Source organism: Acanthopagrus latus, chromosome 13, assembly GCF_904848185.1.
Source record: "Acanthopagrus latus isolate v.2019 chromosome 13, fAcaLat1.1, whole genome shotgun sequence".
NCBI classification, from domain to species: domain Eukaryota; kingdom Metazoa; phylum Chordata; class Actinopteri; order Spariformes; family Sparidae; genus Acanthopagrus; species Acanthopagrus latus.
This window is the reverse complement of record NC_051051.1, coordinates 2,926,637-2,948,904: the sequence shown is the minus strand read 5'-3', so window position 1 is coordinate 2,948,904 and position 22,268 is coordinate 2,926,637. Positions and strand designations below refer to the sequence as shown.

At 43.9% G+C, this 22,268-nt stretch overlaps 3 protein-coding genes and 1 non-coding gene across 4 annotated transcripts; 2 read left to right on the top strand and 2 right to left on the bottom strand.

The window, feature by feature from the left end:
* Positions 1 to 470: 470 nt before the first annotated feature.
* LOC119031394 (solute carrier family 13 member 2-like) lies at positions 471 to 8,173 on the top strand. The gene is made up of 12 exons (XM_037119830.1): positions 471 to 729; positions 2,277 to 2,405; positions 2,855 to 2,991; positions 3,082 to 3,338; positions 3,421 to 3,595; positions 3,690 to 3,812; positions 5,069 to 5,272; positions 5,427 to 5,527; positions 5,697 to 5,812; positions 5,946 to 6,107; positions 6,199 to 6,336; positions 6,605 to 8,173. Exons 1-12 carry the CDS (start codon positions 619 to 621, stop codon positions 6,734 to 6,736), a joined length of 1,785 nt encoding a protein of 594 aa, XP_036975725.1. The 5' UTR covers positions 471 to 618; the 3' UTR covers positions 6,737 to 8,173.
* A 3,616-nt stretch (positions 8,174 to 11,789) lies between these two features.
* On the top strand, positions 11,790 to 14,853 carry vtnb (vitronectin b). Its single transcript, XM_037119831.1, has 8 exons — positions 11,790 to 12,040; positions 12,588 to 12,704; positions 12,791 to 13,033; positions 13,194 to 13,333; positions 13,431 to 13,587; positions 13,834 to 13,992; positions 14,070 to 14,390; positions 14,495 to 14,853. Exons 1-8 carry the CDS (start codon positions 11,977 to 11,979, stop codon positions 14,632 to 14,634), a joined length of 1,341 nt encoding a protein of 446 aa, XP_036975726.1. The 5' UTR covers positions 11,790 to 11,976; the 3' UTR covers positions 14,635 to 14,853.
* A 766-nt stretch (positions 14,854 to 15,619) lies between these two features.
* On the bottom strand, positions 15,620 to 20,328 carry LOC119031396 (retinal homeobox protein Rx1-like). The gene is made up of 3 exons (XM_037119832.1): positions 18,269 to 20,328; positions 17,930 to 18,108; positions 15,620 to 17,819 (listed from the first exon to the last, which is right to left on the bottom strand). The coding sequence occupies exons 1-3, from the start codon at positions 18,396 to 18,398 to the stop codon at positions 17,205 to 17,207; spliced, it is 924 nt and encodes a 307-aa protein (XP_036975727.1). The 5' UTR covers positions 18,399 to 20,328; the 3' UTR covers positions 15,620 to 17,204.
* On the bottom strand, positions 16,887 to 16,960 carry trnat-agu. Its single transcript has one exon. It is a non-coding gene; the product is annotated as a tRNA-Thr (tRNA).
* Positions 20,329 to 22,268: the final 1,940 nt, after the last annotated feature.

Sequence of the window (22,268 nt, the reverse complement as noted above, 5' to 3'; positions counted from 1 at the left end):
GGACTCACACTCTGATGGCACACACCTAAAACTTGGGAAGAGTCATAAAATCATCAATCTGACTCAGTGTTTCTCAGCAGTATTTTACATTTAAGTTGCCAAAAACTAGCAGTCGTAGCGGAGCAACGCTGCAGAGACAAAAGCGTTTGTAGATTAAACATTCAACTTTAGATTTTAAGGAGAAACTTTTGACTTACATGACAGAATCTGTTTGATTTCCTGTTGACAGTAGATCTACAGTCTGCACATGCACACACACACCTGACCTTCGATTAAACATGACCCAGCAGCTCTCCTGTAGATGATAAACCTGCCACCTTTCTCCTCACCTGTCAGCCCCTCCGCCTCCTTATTCCCATACTGTCACCTTACCATCTCTTTCCCAACAGCTTTATCAGCCTCTTGTGATCTCTTCGCTGTTGAGTTAATGTTTGATTTTTTTACCACAATATAGCAGATAGCAGTCATTTTAGTCTCATTACATCAGCGTTTCTCAGTGGAGCACATCCTGCTTTTCTCTCAGCTTCACTTCATCTCTACCTGCCTGCTTTGTTTTCTTCACGCCGCCGACTTTTGGGATAGTTTTCATCTTTGAGTTGAGCTCGTCACTTTTTTGCCATGAGACTGCTGCGTAGTGTTCTGAGGTGGCTGTGGTACCACAGAAACTACTTCATCATCTTCCTCACTCCGATCATACTCCTTCCTCTGCCGCTCAAGTACCCTTCATCGGTGAGTGTTTGTGTGTGAGCGTAACTTTTTATCCAGCTGTTTTAATTCATGTGTGTCTCGACTGAAAGCACATCACAGTTGCGTCTCAGTGTATTTGTGTCTTATTCTGCTTTTTGATTCATCACTGAAACATTTGTCGTGACCAGCTGAAGCCGTCCTGCGTGTCGACACTCAGCGAGGACGGCGGCAGAAGCACATGTGGTTTCACATGCACAACAAATATTTGTCCTGAGGTTTTGATATCTGCCTCTTCAGTTGAGCTGCCAACTTTCCTTCCAAACAGAAAGTTCATGTCAACACAAGCAAGTCACTGATCGAGGGACAGATTTAAAGAAACCTTCCTCTGCCACGATGGCTTATTGACACGTTCTGGCTTTGAAACCATAAAACTGACTCTTAATATCACAGAATCAGACAGTTTTTTCCAGCTAAAGTTTACATATAGAAATGTAGAATTACATTTGGGTGGAAGTGAATTTTACAACGACCAACATTGAAGTTTTTCTCTGTAAACATTCATGCGTTTATTCTGCAGCTCGTGTTGTCGAGGGGAATAAAGACAGATAAAGTCTCTGGAGCCAAATTCCTGACGTGATCACTGGAAACACACCTCAGGTTACCTATTATGTGTTTTTAGCGCTGCGACTTGACAAGCTTAGTGACTGACATGTAAATTTACTCACCTTGATTGTTTGACTTCAGGCCTCGTTACTTAATGATGGTTTGGAGACAGAGGTGAGGTAATGAAGCACAATCTACAGCTGATCTTAACACCACGTAGGAACCCTTAAAGACGGCTGTTCCCTCAAGCTCGATTGGTTCCTTCTGACTATCCCACGATGCAAAGCGCGGCGAGTTATCTCTGATGTTCCCAGCAAACAATTTTGTGTCCAGGTGTTTTTCATTTCATTCTTTAAATGGTGTTACTGAAAACATTCCTTTACATTCACGTTACAACACCGCTGTCCTCCGAGGCATCTGCCCCCGACTGTGCACTAGCTAACGTTGTTAACACTAGCTAGCAGACGTTAACTATGCTAATGTCAGCTAACGTTTGCACGCAGACATTCTTATATTTTTTTCCACAAACTGTAAACTATAAAGACTATTGATCGCAGACGACACACAGATATCTGCGTATCAGATATCTGATACCAACAGCTTCATGCTATTGGCTGACAAACCTTGTTAGATGCTGAAATAAACCACATTTTTACACAGAGATTAACAATTAACTCGTAAAGAATTATCTTGTGAGACAAGAGCTCGACAAACTGTTTGTTTTATGATCAAGCTAACTGCTATCTGCATGTGTAAAATCTTATTGCCTTTTAAAGAAACGCCGGAGATAAGACAGGAACATGAAACGCTTTATGTACTTTACTGAAAGTGTGTTTGTGTGTGTGTGCTTCGGTAACAACACAAGGATCTTTGAACATCTCAGCATATTTTAGAAGTAAAACAAAGGGACAAAATGTTGCACTGACATTGTGAAGTTTGTTACCCACCGTTTAGAGAATCGTGTGTGTGTGTGTGTGTGTTCACAGGAAGCGAAATGCGGCTACGCGATCATCCTCATGGCTCTGTACTGGTGTACGGAGTGTATGCCTCTGGCTGTCACGGCCCTTCTGCCGGTCATACTCTTCCCGATGATGGGCATCATGAAGGCCGACAAGGTACACTTATTATTTATTTTCTCATTCTTAGCGTTCCTCAAGGTGTTTGTCTCGAGTAACGTGAAGGGAAGGCCTCGCTGAGTCCAGGGTGTCAACAAACAGTCAAAAAGGGAAACGTTAAATTAAAGGAAAAGTTAAATGCAGCGGGATTTACTGCTCAGACCTCCTGATTCCACCTCACATCCACCCCCAAGACGAAGAGGTCAGAGGTCATGATCTCCTCCAGAAAAGCTAAAAGACACCACGAGACCAGAACCACATAAAGCCCAACAGAACAAGAACGTTTCTCTGTGTTGGTTTGACCTTGCAGCCAGTTCTTTTAAGGACATACTCCGTCCGCCTTTGTAGATCTGCTGATCGCTGCGTTTCAGCTTTATTGCTCATAAACGTGATGATACATTACCTCCAAATGGCCACATTTGTATTTATGATTCTGCGATCTGTTTCAGGTCAGTATCGAGTACCTGAAGGACTCTAACATGCTGTTCATCGGCGGGCTGCTGGTGGCCATCGCGGTGGAGCACTGGAACCTTCACAAGCGCATCGCGCTCCGAGTTCTGCTGCTGGTCGGCGTTCGTCCCTCCCTGTAAGAAATCCTCGTGACGCCGCTCACCCGTCCACGCTGCAGCCGATCACCTCCACTGCTGTTCTGCTCACCATCACTGTCCTCCCGCAGGTTAATGATGGGGTTCATGGTCGTCTCGGCCTTCCTGTCCATGTGGATCAGCAACACGGCCACCACGGCGATGATGCTGCCCATCGCCAACGCCGTGCTGCAGCAGCTGAGAGACACGGAGGCCCAGGCGGACTCGCGAGACTTCGAAGCTGCAGCCGCGGACAACCACGGATTTGAGCTTGAAAACAGAGGAACTAAACAGGAACTAACAGAAGAGAAACTGCCTGAGACCAAAGCTCAGCCTGAGGAACGAGTGTGTAAGTAAACATGTCAGCGAGATGAACGTGTTTATCGTCTTTCTGACTTTTCCAATAACACCAGTTTACTGAATGTCTCCAGATGAACATCAGTGGACTCCAGAGTCTCAGGAGCTCAGGAGAAGAGCGACAGAGGCGAAGTACGACCTCCTGACCAAAGGGATGAGTCTGAGCGTGTGCTACTCTGCCAGCATCGGAGGCACCGCCACGCTCACCGGAACGACACCGAACCTCATCCTCAAGGGCCAAATCGACCAGTACGGCACCAATAAACCCAGCGGTGTTATCATTCCAGATGTTCATCCTCCTTTTCATTATCTCAACCCTCTGTCTTTCTCGTCTTTCCTGAAGGCTCTTCCCCGAAAACGGTGGTGTGATCAACTTCGCCAGCTGGTTCGGCTTTGCTTTTCCCAACATGGTGCTGATGCTGATACTGACCTGGTTCTGGCTTCAGATTGTTTTCCTGGGCTTCAAGTAAGACGACATGATGACACACATTTTCTTTTGTGCGTCTCACACTGTGTGCTGTCTAACCATGTGAGTGTTTTTACAATTATCAGGAAAGTTGTTTCTTCTTAGTGAGCCTCAAAAATGTGGAGCTGCAAACACACCTCACCTTAAATTTCTCCAACATTTTGGTAAATATGTAAATAATTCTCTCTGACGGAGAGTTAACTGAGAACAGCCAGCAGCCTGTTAGCTTAGCTTAGCACAAAATAGGCCAAACATCCATCCTGGCCAACAACTAGCACCTCTCAAGCTCACTAAATCCTGCATATACTGTGAGATATATTCCCTGGCTCAGACATTTCACTTGGTCAGGGGATTAAAAATGATTAATAATCCCACGCTGATGGTAGTCCACAGAACATTTCTGGAGCTTCACAATAAAAGAGAGTTGCTTCATTCTCCTAAAAACTGAAGGAGCTGAACACGTACAGCTTCTACAACATGATCCAAGTCTTATTTATTTTACAGATACTAGGTGCATGCTAATTCTTTTTTCTTGGCAGCTCCAGAGAAGATTTCAGCTTTAACAGGACTGAACATAATGTAGTTTCAGATCAAATTGTGATCTTGGAGCTTCTGGGGACTTTGATTAAACCAGACAAGCTGTTCGGATCTATTTAATGTTTTGCAGCCCGTCTTCTTCAACACTGTCTCGCTGTCAAGCTCCACGAATATGTAGTGGACAAGGAAATGTAGATAATGAATCTGGATTATTCTGTTTGGATTTCTGGCTCCCAGTGTCCAGATCGTGTAATAAACTAACTGGTCTGTTGCATTATGAAAACAACTCGCTAACTCATGGCTGACTGTGACAGTGGAGCTGAGGTTAATGTTACTGGTAATAACTATAATAAATCAGATCTCTGGGCGGTTCTATAACCTCGGCGCTCTTGCTGCTGCTTTGTGCACCAGCTTCACTTGTTTCCGATCATTTTGCTGACCCTTAAAGCTGCAAGATAAGTTTTATGGTGCCGTAAAAGAGGACGATCCGTTATCAGGGTCAAACTCAGGCTACTATTTATTTTTGCTGCTGTTATCAGGCGAATGATATCTTTAAAGTAGGACAATCAGTAGTAATGAAGACTTCAACTTCTCTGTCCAAACCTGCTGATCCATATTATGAAACCAACAAGCTGTAAATCCAAGTTTAACCAGCTCACTTATAAATCCTGACACAGCTCCTCAGTTCTGTTGAACCACCTCCACGTTTTTCTCCTCAGCTTCAAGCACACGTTCGGCTGTGGCGGGAAATCCGAAAGAGACAAGGAGGCGTACGCGGTGATGAGGGAGGAGTACAGGAAGCTGGGCCCGATGAAGTTTGCTGAGATAGCGGTTCTGATCATCTTCGCCCTGCTGGTGGGCCTGTGGTTCACCAGGGAGCCGGGCTTCATACCCGGCTGGGCTACAGTGCTCTTCCTGGACGGGTGAGTCTTTAGCCGTTTGCTGTTAGCAACATAAACGATTTAACAGCTTTAGACCAATGTTTGTCTGCGTATTTGCTGCGTTTCACTGAGTTTGCATCGTGAGGAAACGCTGTGAGAACGAATGTGTTGAACAATGTGATCTCCTGCCTCTCAGGTACGTGTCTGATGGATCCACCGCCATCTTCATGTCGATGCTCTTCTTCGTCGTCCCCTCCCGGATGCCCAGGTTTCGCGACTACGGTTTCGATGAATCAGGTGAAGCGCTGATCCCACTGATCACAGTTTATCTCAGCGCATTAATGATGTTCCTGTGACCTAAATTTCATCTCATCAGAGCGCTGGGTGATGATTACCCAGTGGATGTGACGCTGCTCTTTAAAACTAATTACTGCTCCGTGTTCACGCTTCATTCCCGGACTCACAGGTAAGAAGGTGAAGTATCCCAAACCGCTGCTGAACTGGCAGGTGGTTCACGAGCGGATGCCCTGGAACATCATCCTGCTGCTGGGAGGAGGCTTCGCTCTGGCTAAAGGCAGTGAGGTAAACACACTGTTCCCCTTTCTAATCCGTTCATAGAGATTCATAATGATGTAAGATATCTCACTGAGCTCTGGGAACACAGGACGGGTAGTTATTAGACCTGAACATCTCTGCTTGTAACTTCTGTCTCCAGGAGTCGGGTCTGTCCTTGTGGTTGGGAGAGATGTTGGCCCCTCTAGAGAAAATCCCCCCCTTCGCCATCTCCATTCTGCTCAGCATGCTGGTGGCGACGTTCACCGAGTGCTCCAGCAACACAGCCACCACCACCCTGTTCCTGCCCATACTGGGCTCCATGGTGAGCAGAACTCAACACGTCGGCGTGTCGCGTTCAGGTAACACACGCGGCTTCTCGCCGTATTTAACTGTGTTGTGTTCACGTCTCCCAGGCCCAGGCTATCCGGATCCACCCTCTGTACGTGATGCTGCCCTGCACCATCGCCGCGTCTCTGGCCTTCATGCTGCCCGTGGCCACACCGCCCAACGCCATCGCCTTCTCGTTCGGAAACCTCAAAGTCATCGATATGGTACGTCGATCAAATAAGTCTCCAACACACCGGAGTTCCTTAAAGAGTCTTATAATCTGGAAATTAATACTTTTGCACCTCTAGTTCCCTCGTTCCCTCTAAAGACAGTTTCATGTTTTGTTCGTAAGTGCCCCACATGAGCATTCTGAAGCTTTTACATGTCTTTAAAGAATCACTGCAGAGGCTGCCGGAGACATAAACGTCAAACTGTTCTAACTCGCCTGTAGATGCATCAATTTATAGTAAAATGTGTAATATGTTCCTCCAGGTGAGAACCGGCTTCATGCTGAACATCATCGGGATCTTGACCATTAATCTGGGCGTCAACACCTGGGGGTACGCCATGTTCGACATGGGCACCTTCCCCACCTGGGCCAACACGACTAGCACCAAACCTTAACAGAGGACAGAATGAGTGATGGAGCAAAGTATTCCTCTACAGTACAACCCAATATTTAACAGTCAAAACCTCAGCTTGCGCATTTCATCTGGACTGTTTGGAAGAGAACACGAATATAAAAATACATCTTGAGTGAAATAAGCAGAACTTTTCAAACTACTGGAGGAAAATACTGGATCCCATCATGTGAAGAAGCCGACGGATAAAACGTTGTTCAGGGTCTTTAAAAGGAGAGAAGAAGAAGAAGAAGTCACTTTAAATCTCAGGAGCTGTAGCAGAAAGACGGGGAGTGAATGAAAAGGTTGGTTACAGGAGATTTATTATAGAAATTGGAAGTTTTAAAGATCCAGAATAATCAGACAACAAGCTGTGTAATTAAACAGACTCCCCTTTTAGCATTCACTACTTCCTGGTGTCATTCCAGTGACGGAAGAAAACAAAGAACAAGCTGTTAATGAGAAAATGAGGTCATTTCCTTGTACACGTTTCCCTGAATGTGATCAGAATCTATTTATCAGTAACAAATGATGCAGCACAGCCAGTGATTGTTTGAAATGATGTGATTTTTCTGAGTGATGTTGTGTTTGTAGAGAATATGTTAATGAGCTGACGTTTAATTAATTGTATCAGTTAATTTAACTTATTGCTGTGGTCCTTTTTGTTTGGACCGTACCTCTTTTTTTGTTTTGTGTTTTTTTGGTTTCGTCACACTGTTTTTACCCCGGACGAGCGTCGACTTTATACTTTTTATCTTGTGATTTGTTCCGTTTATCGCGGAGGGAAAATGTTCATCTTTAATAGTGACACGCTGCCTCGATGAACACAGGTGAAATATAATAAAGGAACATTTTGACATTTTAGGAAATATGCTTCTTCGCTGTCTTGCTGAGAGTCGATCGATGGCGCTCTCGTGACTGTACGGTAAAGGTTAAAGCATGAAAGTCTGGAGACAAGGAGAGAAGACAAGCCGCGCTTTGTCCAAAGGTAAACCAACAAAGAAAACAGAGCCAGGCCGACTGTGTCCTCATGTTTCCAGCCTTTACACTGAGCTTATCTAACGACTTCAAGCTCCAGCAGCACAATGAACGAACAGACACGAGGATCGTCTCCCAAAATGTTGAAATGCTCCTTTAACAGATGCACACAGGGGTGCAGGTGAAAAATGTTCCGAATGAAAGCTCTGAAAGCGCACAGATCAATAGCAGGAAGGTGTTACGAGTGTACAGTGAGTGCAGATGTAAAGGCTGGTTGAAGAATAACTTTGAGATAAGAAGCTGCCAACAGGATACAGCAGGAGGAGCAGTGGAGGTCAGACTCTCCGGCGGTGATCACAGGTGAAGAGACGCAACGTCCCTGCGGACTGTTTTCCCCTCAACGCTTTTTGTGTGTATGTAGCAGAGCTGTTAGTATTCTGACAATAAAGCATCATCATGTGAACAGTGACTGAGCGTCCGCTTTGTTTCCCACGACAGCGACAGTCAGAGTTCTTGTAGGCGACTTTAGCGCGGCGCGGCTAGCTTCCCTAGCTAACTGCAGTGTGTTTAAAGCACGCACCATCATGTTAACGTGCCTGACATTAGCACAGCAAGTTCACCAATCACCATTTCACATCCCTTTTATTTAATACACACAAAATTAAACATCTGCAAAACAACAATTTGCCATTTTAAGCCATTTTATTTGGCCAAAAACCCCCAACAGCTACGCAACTTTCTAATCTAGCCTGAATGTTTGCTAACACGAGCAGCGTCCAAAAGCCACCTGAGGTTTGTGAAATTTAAATTATATAATGAAAATAAAACACATCATTTGCTTTATTATTACTACAACATGAAGATATGTTAGTTGTATGTTAGCACGGCGCAGCTAGCTGCTTCCTGCGCGTATGCTCAGCTAACTCGACCACAGTTTGGACAAACATCTGACATGCGGAGCTACGAACGTCTGAGCATCGTTTGTCCTCGATGGTTTCAAGATGACTCGTACAGATCAGAACCATGGTGTTAAAACTTCAGAACAAATTGGAGTTTAACTTTAAGAGTGAGTTACAGACAAGAAATACGTCTGTAAGCCAATAAAAGAGCAACCTGAGTCTATATATTGATAATAAACATGTCAGTGGAATATTTTATGATCTTACTCAACACACGGAAGTTATATGAGAACTGTCTCTTGTTTTTATAACTCCTTCCCTACAAATCAGATAAGGATAGCTTCAATTAGCCTCAGTCATAAAACACCATCTGTGCGGAGAACGCGGCTTCTTTCTAACTCAAGTTCCCGACTCACTTTTTAGTTTTGTGCAAACTGTGGTCAGAAAATAAATCAGCTAAATATCAGGATTGTGTTTTAATAAACTGGACATGTAGACGTCAAATGTTCTTGAACAATCGCAGCTTTATTGATTTTCTCTCTGGTAAATGATTTACTTCACATTGCACAGAAAGTTATTTTTGTAGTTTCAGAAGAGTTTATATTACAGTGAATATTCAGACACAACCATCAAGGTGATTTATTAAGCGTTGCATCGCTCAGTAAAGATTTAACGACCACTGATGATTGTCAAAGGAACGACCACCAGGTTTAGACTCAAAGATCAGACCGAGCTGCAGACTGTCTTTAGCGCAGATTTAATAACAGGCTGTGTTACGATGCACCTTCTGTGATGAAAGGTTCAAAGGTTCGGCGATCTTTGTGTTCGGAAAGACGGCCTCCCGTCAAAAGAAGAGCTGCTGACGCGTTCACTTACCGGATATTAAGTTGGTACATAACTCCTTATCACACGAAGGTCGAGACAATGGATAGGAGATGCACATAAAATCTTCCTTTCCATTTAATGAGCTCACATGATCATTTGTTCCAGCTTGTAATAATTCATCACTGATTAGATCAGACTTTAAATTCAACTTTGCACAGAGAGCAAAAAAAAAAAAAAAAAAACTGAGGTGAGGAAACTGAAGTTCAGCATGAAAACAAAGAGAGTTTATTTATTTATTTATGTTTCAGCTGATGAAGGTCTTTATCTTCTGATTTAAAAACTACATTGTGCACCTTTGATACGTACTGTAGAGTATAAACAGTATGAATGTGGTTTAGAGTACAGTATAAAAATAGACCAGCTCCACCTTGATCCACATCGAGCTCCTTGGACCTGGTTCTTGTTGTCAGGTCCTGGACCTGTGGGGCCGACTCATCATTGATAAGGCCAATCAGCGCCATATCGTCCTCAGACTTGATACGAGAACTGTGTGCAGGCATGTGCAGGTGAAGAGGGAAGAACAGGAGAGGACTCAGCACACGGCCCGGCTGGACTCAGTGTTCAGGGTCAGAGCTGAGGAGGGTCCGCGGGTTAGAAAGTCCAACATCCGGCTGCAGAGGACCGGCTGGTGCACAGGTCACAGACGATGAGGAGGGTTTGTTTAATGTCGGTGTTTTAACCACTTTGTTTTGAATCTGTCTCCTCTGAACATGAACAAATCACAATTCATCCTGAAATTCCAAAACAACTCGTATTTAAGATTTTGCACCACGTCCAAACTTGTTAAAAAACGATAAAAATATGTTTTTCTCATTTGAAATCCAGAATCCAGAAACATTTTCATGTGTACAAATTTCTTCTTTTTTTTTTTAATAATGCACCTACAGAGCTTGTAGAAAGGTGCGGAATGAAACGTTCGTGAATGAACAGGTGATTGTTTAGTTTATGAGGGTTCGGGTTTGGAGTCCGAGTTCTACAGAATGAACCCAACACACTGTTAGCTAGCTAGCGTTAGCAACGTTAAGTACAGTAAGAAACCTCTGGAAGGAGCAGATGATTCAGCAGACGTTGTGACATGAATGTGATGGAAAGAGGGAGATGAAATGCGACATTTATAGACTGAATGTTTTTAAAAGCACCTTCAATTTTCTTCTTGTTGATGCATCTCATCCTAGAATCAAATCTTAGTCATTATAAACTCCAGGAAGCTGTTTTCTGGATTTTTACTGCACCAGAAACAAGCAGGTCGTTGCTGCTTTGCTGCTAAATCTATCAAATCAAACACTTCTCTCTAAGTGAGCCTCTAAACGGTCTTGTGAAATATCTCGTCTTATTAATTGACAGCTATTAGAGATAAGGCAGCGACCCAAGTCGACTGATCTGAGCCGCGCTGGGATCCAAAGTCCACCTGCACTAATAATCAGTCAAGGTTACACAAGGTTATCAGGTTTACGATCTGCTTTCTCTGCACTTCACAAACACATTATTAAACACCGACGACCTCCATTGTTTGCATTGATTTCTCTGCTCTCTGATGAGCTCTGCAGGCTCAGACCGGCTGCAGTCTGAGTTCAGAGGAACGAATATCGTCTTGTACAGAGAGATTTGTTTCAAACAAACAATATTTTTTAATGTTTAACCAGGTGATGAGGAAGCAATAACGCGGCTTTAATCCCTCCGCCGGCGCCAGCTGAAGTCCAGGTTTCAGCCTCTGCGTCTCTCCATGGTTCTGATTCTGATCCGACGGTTTTCATGTCGGTCGTCTACAATTTAACAAACCAGCTGCTCCACAGACTTCAACAATTTTCCTCCCTTTTCTTCTTTTTAGTGGGTCACTTTACTATCAGGGCTGAATGTGGAGGAATGTATTGTGTTTGATTTGGAGTTGTTGTTTTTTATTACACCACAGATCAATAGAGGAAAAAAAGTTTGCCCTGGTTTCACAATGTCTGAGGTCAGATACTCACCCTCACTCTCCCAGAAGTTACATATAGTTTATTTATATGTTGTCTATACAGGACGATATCACACTTTTGTAGTTTCTTGTCTGATTTGTAGTTTTGCTCCTAATCTAGAAGCATTCAGACAAACAGACGAGCACCGGTGTGAGAAATATTCTCATTACCTGACGTGTTTTTCAGAGGTTGATATCAGGAGTTAAATCCTCCTGATGGCTGGATGTGTTTTGTGCCATGAAGTCGTCATGTTGGGATGATGTTTGTGGGATAGACGGGACAGAGATCACAGTTTAATGATTATCACAGCTGAGTGTTGACAGATCAGCAGGGCAGCCGCCCCGAGGGTCAGCAGCTCCTGAACACAAAATATTGATCATCTGCACACGGCGCTGCACCCCAAAGTGGGACACTGAGCTGGAACCAGTCTGTGGTGAACAGGCAGTAAAGTGTGCAGTCTGCTCCCGAAGGAAAGTTTCTTAGGTTGGTGTTTTTTTTGAAAGTGGGATATTTTTCTGCGGGTCGGCATGAAGCCAGCGGTGGTTCTGCTGGGCCTCGTCCTCCTGCTGGACGCCACCTTTGCTGCAGAAGGTAAATCGTCCTGGAATCAGATTTTCACTCTAAATATCATCAAATCTGTTATCTTTAACATAATTAATGGAGTATTTTCCAAGATTGTGTGTCTGAAAATAAAATAAACAGACTGACGTGTATTTTGCAGTTACTCTTGAGCTTCTTAGTGTCTGATCAAAGTGTTTTTGATTCACTGTATTATAAATATATTTTTTTATTTCATGTAACCAATTGAGGCCCAAAGAGGCAAAAAAACAGAGCAAAGATCAGAAAAATCTGACATAGTTAAACGATGATTTCACTGTTAATCATCTCATGAACCCTCTGATTTATGGCCTCCTGAAAATCCCTGATCATAAATTAAAGTATTTAAAATCTCAATCAGCCACAGCAGTAAAATACAGCAGGTATTAACGACTCCGCATCAGGAGCTATCCAGTCATTTTATCTGCAAAAAGTATAGGAGCTCATCTCTTTTACATTTGATTCTTCATTTGGCTGCTAACGCTTCTGTACTTGTACTGGATCAAACCGTTTCACACTGACATGAACTACATTTCCACAGAGACCTGTGTGCGTCGCTGCGGCACCTTCGACCCGCTGAGGAAATGTCAGTGTGACTCCATGTGTGTGTACTACGGAAGCTGCTGTGGGGATTTTGACACCATTTGCCCTAAAAAGAGTCAGTGCGGTCACAGAATATCATCCTTTCCCTGAATCACCCAGTTGTTTTCTAATGAAGAGAGTTTCTTGTTGGTTCTCCCTCAGTTGCCCGCGGCGACACTTTCGAGGAGACGGATGAGGTCACAGAAGCAGCGACGACTCCCATCATGGCCGCTGTGACGATGCAACCAACCTTCGACGCGGCTGCAGTAACCCGCCCGGCCTCTCCTCCACCGCCCACCACAGCAGGACCCACATCAGCCGTGGACCCTGACGCGGCGCCCTGCAGCGGTCGAGCTTTTGACGCCTTTCTGCAGCTGAAGAACGGGTCCATCTACGCGTTCAGAGGTACATTTCTGTCCTGAGGTGCATTTGTTGTAACCCTAAAGTCCTTTTAAGATGATGATCGTGGGTCTGAGTTTATCCGCCAGTCAAGTTAGATGAAGTCAGAAAAGTTGTCGCATCCTGCTTGAATAAACTGAGAGGAGTCTCGTGCTTTTCCTCCGAGGTGAATATTTCTTCGAGCTGGATGACAAGTCCATACTTCCCGGTTACCCTAAACTCATCCAGGATGTGTGGGGGATCCCCGGGCCCATCGACGCTGCATTCACACGCATCAACTGCCAGGGGAAGTCCTACATCTTCAAGGTAGAAGCTTCTACAGCGGACCTGAAAGACGCTTAATTTAGAACTTGGCCTACAGACACATGAAGGGTCAGTATGTCACAACTCTGTATTTCTTCAGGGGAACAAGTACTGGAGGTTTGAGGGTGACGTCCTGGATGAGGACTTCCCACGATACATTTCAGTCGGCTTCGACGACATACCAGATAACATCGATGCCGCGTTTGCCGTTCCCGCACCGAGTCACCGGGGCAAAGAGAAAGCCTACTTTTTCAAAGGTATTTTACAAAAAGATGCCTGATATTGTTCAGTATTTAAAGGGCCAGTATGTAGGATTAATTATGTATTTTTCATTAGTGTATGAGCACTTTGTGTTTAGCTTGTTGCAATCTCCAACCTCACCACAGCTGAACGTTTAGATATTCAGAGCTTTTTAAACTTTTTGGAAGCGAGCGTGGATGAAATCTTAACAGGCAGCCGTCAGGAAACATCACAGTGTCTCGTGTGTTCGTCCTTTTCTCCAGGTGACAAGTATCACCAGTATGAGTTCAAGCACCAGCCCTCCCACGAGGAGTGCGTCCACATGAGCAGGTCGTCCCCGTCAGTGCTGTTCACGAGCTACACGGACATCTACTGCGAGGACACCCTGGAGAGTCTCTTCACGGACCTGTTTGGAAGCTCCTGTAAGGCTCACCTGTGTTTGTGTGATTTCTGGTGTACTCACGTGTGTGTGTCTCTAATATTTTTGTTCCTTGTTCAGTCAGCAGCGACCGAACAGGCCCACGTTACACCAGCAGGGACTGGCAGGGCATCAGGTTCCCTGTCGACGCTGCCATGGTGGGACGAGTCCACCTCAGTCCCAAGCCCACATCTCCTCCACCGGCCAGGAGACGGAGCAGTCGGAGGAGGAGGCCCACGAAGAAGAGAGGAAGGAAGAGTCGCCATGTGTTCGATGACCTGTTCGGTTTAGACGACTTGTTGGACTACAGCGTATACAACGACTACAACGACTTCCTCGTTGAGAGCGCCCCAAGGACACAAGAGCACACCCCAGTTCAAAATGTGTACTTTTTCAAGAAAGGTGAGAATCTACAGAGTCACTTCTGTCTCTTGAAAACTGAGGCAACAAGAATGAAACAGACTCTTTGTAATCTCCTCCCTTTCTTTTTCTTTTCATGCCGACAGATAAATACTACAGAGTGGATCTGAAGAGGAAACGTGTGGACTCCGCCATCCCTCCTTACCCACGATCCATTGCAAAATACTGGCTGGGCTGTGAGCGCGAGGACACACCTGACGCCGCGAGGGCAGAGAAGAAGAGATAGGCTGGAGGGAAAAACCTGACATCTGTGATAATTCTCAAATTAACCACAACGTGAACGTATAAATAGCTTCTGTTATTTAGTTGTTACAGATTTCTTCTTCATGACTGACACCACAACGTCCCTCTGTATGTGTTTGTATATGTAGGCTGATCGGCTGAAAATCTGCATGATTAATAAACTTTAATAAGATTAAAAGAATTAAAAGAATGTTTGCGTCTGGCTCAATGTTGATCTTGTCCAGACTGTAAAGGCAACACACACCTCACACACTGCCAGGTATCATGACTGTGTCAACATGTGTGTGGATGTTAGCAGCTGATGTCTGTAGACACGGATCCAACCGCTGAACTCAACACCAGACTCCCTTAACAAATCATGTCATTTTGAGGGTTGCTGAGTGAGGAGAAACTTACAGAACATTTCTCGAAACAATTTTGGTGAATTCAGAATCACTGCTATCTTCTTTCAAATTCGACAATAAATTCAATACTTTAAGTTTTTCTATTTTTGTGGCAACATCGCCACATCAGCCTGTCTGCTTCAGAACATTTAGCAGCTGTTTCAACAAACTGTTTCTACTGACTTCACTATTTACACACACTTTAAGAGAGAAGACAGCATGTTACTGATGGTAAACATGTCACATTTAACAAACAGTGATACTTCTTTGTCAATCGTCAAAGAAAGTCCCCAGACTCCCTTTGAAAATTGTTTAATTTTGTGCGCTGCTGTGTTGGAAGGAACTTTTTTAAATGTGTGAAATGCTGTCTTTGACAAAATCTTAATCATTTGGGCTTTCTTGCAAAGTTGGCAAAATGTCATGAGATGTCAGAGATTCACCAAGGTCCTCATGTGAACAGGGATTTCTCAGGTAATCAGGATCTATTGGGTTCACCTGTGCTGATCTCCGTCAGCTGGCTGCAGTCAGTCAGCTGGGAGGTTTTATCAGAGGGCTGCAGTTCACCTGCTCAAGTGGTCGTGTGTCTTCAGGGAGTCGACACCATCAGTCGGCTCTCTGCGATTTGTTTGTGTTTGTGATTCTTTTTTTGTCTTTTGGCTAGTTTCTACACATTCTGTTTTAACTCCTACTTCACCGTTGGTTTTTTGGGTCCAGTGTTTTTTGTCAATCGGCAGCAGTGGGAATAGAAACGATGTCTAAAAGGCAGCGGTGGGGAAAAAACACACTGCTGCCTTTTAGACACCGAGGGACCAGTTTGCTTTGACCCGTCCCTCAGGTTCTGTTTTCTGGGGAAACATAACAAGACACTTTCTTTCTTTGTGTAAAATGTCTGTTTGTCCAAATGAGCTGAGCTCACAAATGTACACTCAGATGCACGTTCATGTCAGGTGTGAACTGTCCTCTTATAACTGGATCACTCCCAGCTGATGGTCTGAACACGGCCTATATGTGTAACCTTATCACCGACCTTAAACCAAACTCTGACCATAAAAGTCCTACTTAAAAAAAGTCTCAGTTCCAACTCACCAAACAATGACAACTTGTCACAAACTGACAGTGGGATCATAGGACGGAGACGCTGTCGCCCCCAAGACTTCAAATCAATTTACTTACTTTTTTCTTACAAGTCAAGTCCCTCAAATCTCATTTTGAAGGTCTAAAGCTCAAACATACACAGAAGCTCACAGTGGTACATGCTGGTGGTTGTAAATAAACACACACTGGCCTCTGCTGGTATAAATATCCACCTTCATCCGTCCTGAAGTAAAAGTATTGTTGCACCGTGACTCTGTGCCGACATCAACTCCTTCAATCAGCTCAGTGGTTTTCCTGGATTAACTGCACCATCTGCTGGACCAGAGATGGTGAACAACGACACTATTTAGTTTGTTTATTTGGCCTCATAGAAACGCAAGACTCCAAACTTTATCTTCTCCCTGCTTCTATCAATTTAATCTTAAAGTTTTTTAATCCACTTGCAGCTCATTTTGTTGTTGTTTTTTTGTTTTGTTTTTTACTTTTATGGCATCAATTTTGTTTTGCTGTTATTTTTTGTGACATAGCTTGAAGGATTTGGACGTCTTAGATTGATCGTTTTGTTGGACAGACGTCAAAGTTTAGATCTTGAACACCTTTTAAAATGTTTTTGTTGTTGGTTTTTTTTTTTTTTTCGCCATCTTGTAAAATCGCCTCCTGAATATCACATTATTTTATGTTACGCGGTGTAGCAACGTATAAAAATACAGTTTATCGCTTCTCAGTTTCATACACACGCGTCATTGTGGGAGCTAAAAGGCACCGCTGGGATTCGAACCCAGGATCTCCTGTTTACTAGACAGGCGCTTTAACCAACTAAGCCACGGCGCCACGTGACGACAGAAGCGGAAGTACGCTTTATGAATAAACACCAGGGCGGCAAAACTATTTAAATTAATAGGTTTTATTTGTAACGCTCGCGTGATGTGACGCTTCACAATATGAGAATTAACATTTCTGAATGCTTCAGTGTTTGTTCACATGAGAAGGATCCGTGTCGTCATAAATACTCTGTTAAACTAAGACTATTTACAATGTGAAACTTTACATTAAATACAAATCTCCGTTCTGTCAGTCAACCTAATAGATAATCGATCATTGCAGCTGAAATGTCCAAATCCGACACACTGAAGTCGCCCAGCTCGTGAAAGCACAGGTCGGACAGGTCGTCCTCAGAGCTGGAGAAGTTCTGCTGGTCCGGCCGGGTCTGGACGCCTTCACCGGGTCCAGGATGCGCGACTGCAGCGCAGCGGCTTCCCTCCGGCTCGGACCCTTGAGCTCCCGCAAGGAAGGCCTCGAAGTCCTCAGTTAGATCCCAGTCACCGAGCCCGCTGTGTGGGAACACGTCGTGGCAGTAGTGAGTAAAGTCTGCGGTTTGGTAGAACTGGGGAGCTCCGTGGAGACCGTGCGGGGAGCAGGATGGAGCCTGGTCGGCGGCGACAGGGGACGTGGGTGCGGGCAGGGACGTGGCGGAGAGCCTGGTGGACTCGGGTGGACTTGGAGCAGGGTATCCGGGTGGGGACGGCGGGCTGGGGGCAGGAGGGAACGACGGAGCCAAGTAGGGGAAAGACGACCTGGGAGTTGTGGTGAGGGTGAAGTTCGGGTGGAGGTGGTCTGTGGAGGATCTGCGGACCTCTCTGGATGGTTTCTTGCTCTTGAAATAGCGCGCGCGTCGATTTTGAAACCAGACCTGTTGAAAAGAATGAACAGTGGTCAGTTTTCATGAAACACGTAGAAAAAGAAAAATACGCATCACTATCAGAAATTACGCATGGGGAGTGTGTGAAGCACATGTTATACCTGGATCGTAGACTCCAGTAGTCCAGTTCTAGCTGCCAGGGACTCCTTCATTTTGATGTCCGGGTACTGAGTGGCACAGAAGGCCCTCTCCAGCTCGCTCAGCTGCGCCTTGCTGAAAGTTGTGCGCTTCCGGCGGCGCTGGGTGTCCGAGCGCGTCCTGTGGGGAGCGTCATGATGCACTACAGGGAGAAAAAAAACAAATGGTGACGATTAGTAATGACATTTCCTGACCTCTAAGTTAAAATCAAACACATTTCAGTACAGATATATATTTACACTGAACTCTATCAAATGTAACAATCGTAATAAAATGTGGAATAGAGGTACTGAGTCACTCACCTCTGCTGGAGTCCTGTGCGTAATTGTCCTTGTCGTTCATATCCAGACACGCAGCGGGCCAGTAGTGCCCCGAGTAAAACGCGTTCATCTCAGAAACACTTCCTCCGGTTAAATCCAATCCAAAAGCCATTCTTCTATGTCGAGCAAAAGAGAGAGTGCGTGTTTCCTCGAGTGTCTCCTCGGTACTTGTGAACACGCAGGTTACCTGAAGCTTTTATACTCTGCTTGACTGGCACATAACGACTCCCCTCGCACCCCACCCTCCCGCACCCACCTCCGTGGATATTGTCGAGCCTTACAAACGCGTGCCTTTGATGTGCTGCACACCTATTAACTGCTGCCCGGCTAATAGGTGTCTGTTTGATCCCCGATGACCCATTAATATGCCCGTTTAGGCCAGACGGAGCTCGTCCTGTCCTGCAGAAGTGTCAGAGCTCACAACACTGAGATCTATCTGGTAAATCTCTGCATCCAAAATGATTTTTACGCACTCACAAGTGTTTAGTTTGAGGGTTAAATGACAACATGTGCCCACATGTCCACTTTATAATACAATATTTAGGCGTTTACGCACAGGTTGTTGATGAAATATTTTTGTTTTCTGCCTTCTAAAGTCCTTTTATTTCATGTGAAGGGATCTCCGGAGTATATTCTGGCAATATATATTACACATCAAGCATGCAGGTGAAGCTACAATCACACTTTTTCTGACACTTCAGTCTGTGGCACATCCTCTCCTCCCCAGCCCGCTGCCTCCTGGTGCGCACCAGAAGAAACAAAAGTGTGTGTGTGTGTGGACAGTGGAAGTGTATTGAAGCCGCCGGAGTGTGAGGCTTCAGTCAGCTATAATGTGTCGAGGTGACAAATCGGGCTACTTGTTCTCCTTCCTGGTCGGTCGCGTTTCCACCGATCGAGACATCAAAACACCGGATAACTCGCAGTCAGTCCAGAGCGCAGACAGTTCAGACTCAGACTCACTGTGTGTTTGAGGCCCACTAGATTTGAATTTCCCCTAAAAAAAAAAAAAAAAAAAAGAGCTAAGACAGGTATCCCGCCGGTCACATGAGGAGCACGTGATGTCAGAGATGGTTTTCCTGATGATGACGCATTAACCTGATGAGCGGTGAAGTATTCCACATCCACTCCTGCTTTCATGGACAAAGGAGCGTTAAGATCATGGCTCAAACTGCTGCTGCTGCTCACATGACGCACATCAACACGACATACTGATACCAAAAATAGATGGGCTGTCGAAACCGGGTCACATGCCGCAGAACCCAGCAGGACTCTGACGTCACGTCCTCGGTATATTTTCTGGGTCTGTGATATCTGAATATATCTGTTAACACTATATAATGTCTGTTCTATCATTACAGTGAACAAATGAACATGATGAAAAGGCACATTTGTAGTTAATTAGACTTTAGTTATTAATTGTTTTACAGTTAACAAGCAATAAAATGTTTAATTTGCTGTTTATTAATAATTCTTTATTGGAAAGTTTCAGTTGAGGTTTCTAAAAACTGTGTAGTTCATTTATAAACTTTATTTTGATGCAATTGATGTTTTTAACCTTCACAGTTGTTTAAAAAATGTTTCATGAGACATTTTATAGTTGTTTTTTTTACCTTGAATTTATGTAACTACATCTCACTGACTTTACATTTACTATTTATTAATGATGGTTATTATAAAGTGTTAATATGTTTCTTTTTAGCACGGAAATAAGTTTCACACATTTATTATTTTATTTTTGGTATTTATTGGTGATATTGTGTTTATGGTGGCAGAAAGTAGGTAGATTTATTTACTGAAGTACAACTTCAAGGTGTCTTCACTTGAATATTTTCAATATTTCATGACATCTTGTTCTTCTGTCTGACCACATTTCGGAGCTGCTGTACATTTTTACTAAACTGACTGAACACTAAAGTTACTTTGCAGATCATGATTTGAAGGAAAATAAAATGGTGAACCTTTTAAATCATGCTGTACTGTTCCAGAACACAAGTATAAATGTATACCATTGAGTTGATTTGTCCAATATCATAAAAATAAAAGTTTTGATCGCTGATTAATTGATGAACTTTACATGTCAGCTTCTCAAATATGAGGATTTGCTGCTTTTCTTACAGTTTTTTGGACTGTTTGTGTCACTTCAATTCTGCCTATGGATTTGCCAAAAATAATAGTTTGATCATTAAATAATTTGAGTAAGTCTAATGGAGAACAGATAAAGGTGCTGGCAGCCTTACATTTCTACAGTTGTAGTATTAGTACTTGTACTTCAGTGAAGTATCTGAATACTTCCTCCATCTCTGTCCTCTTGCTGCTATGGAGGCAAAAGGAGCGCGACATCCAAAGAGGCCACTAGGTGGCAGCATTACATTTTATCTATTCTACTGACAGATTTTTAACTTGCAGTTTTTATGTTGCAGTACATTTATTACAAGAAAATTACTTTTAATGCTACAACATTATCAAGACTTTAAACTCAAGTAATATTCTTATGGACGACTTTCACTTTCACCACATTTTTCCCTCGCCATATTCATTTATTTTAGTGTTTTGTTTCAAAATTATTAATTCGCTCTTAAGTCCTAAACACTGGATCTTTAAGTACTTTTATCATGTTGCATCATGTTTGTCTACTGACAAGATGGATGCTTCATTTTCTACTGCAAACCAAATTTTCCTACAGCTACAAATGTAGTGACCTGAAACATTCAATATTTAGAATGTGTTTTGTGTTTGACTGTCCAGTATCATAAGAATAAAGACATACAGACACACAGTGATAAAGATGATGACGCAGACGTGACAAACACACTCACCACACAAAACCTGTCGTTTTATTCTAACACACACATCTTTACCAAACTTGACCCCACATCTTGTTTTTGTTGTCAGTTTGAACGAGATTTCTACTTTTGATAGTAAAACGTCCGATGTTTCCTCCTCACACACGTTCATCTCATTCTGACCTCCACACACACACAAAACTCACAATACACAAACTGTCCTCCTCTCTGCGTCTGAATGCTTCGGTTTATACCTCACAAACTCAGGTGTGCACACAGAGCAGCGCTGCACTCCTGTGTCCACACTCCTCTCTAAGAAATCAGGATCGACACTCAGGTGTGAATGACGCTGTGCCCTCCTCTCCCTCACCTACATCCTCCCTCGCTCCTTCCCTTCACAATACACAAACACCATTCCTCGGCCGGCTGTTTGATGTGGAAACTCCGTCCACATTTCCTGTCAACCTGAGAGATTTTTGGGCCTAATCCATGAGCTGCATGGCTGAGGTGTGTGTGTGTCGGGGGAGCCTTTCTGGATCTGAGAAATAGAAGCTGAGTGTGATTCCAACTTGGCTGTGGATAAAAGACTGTCAGACTCTGTAGAGGAAGAAGGGAAAGCAGGAGACATGATTTGTTGCAGCTATAGTTACAAAACAAACAGATATTACGGCTCAGGAGGAATGTTGAGGACAAGAAACTGAAATATTCTAGTTTACAGCGCTGCGATCTGAGAGGTCGGTGTGAATGGAGCTTGAATTTGGATGCAAGTGCAGAAAGCAGAAGTGCAGAGCAAAGAGACGAAGAGGGTTTGAGGTTGAGTCATTTGTTGCTCAGTTAAAAGAATTCACTACTCAAAATGTCCCGCCACAAAACAAACTGCATCTGTTTGTGTTCTGCGTTCATATTTTCCATTTGAGCTGCGTGTGTTTGTTTAATAACCATCTACAGACACTATGATGCTCCGGCACCAGTCGACCCAACGTCCTTGTACCAAATGAAGACGAACACAAACAAAGCAAAGTGAAAACTGCATCTTGACTCTGGTTTTAGTTTGGATATTAGCTTCTGGTGGTCTTGCATCAGGAACGACTCCTGAAATAGATTATTCTTTCAATTCCAGGATTTCCAGGAAAATCTGCCTGGATCATTATGTCAGAGAGTTTCACATGGTGCTGAGATTTAAAGCTCAAGTGTGACTG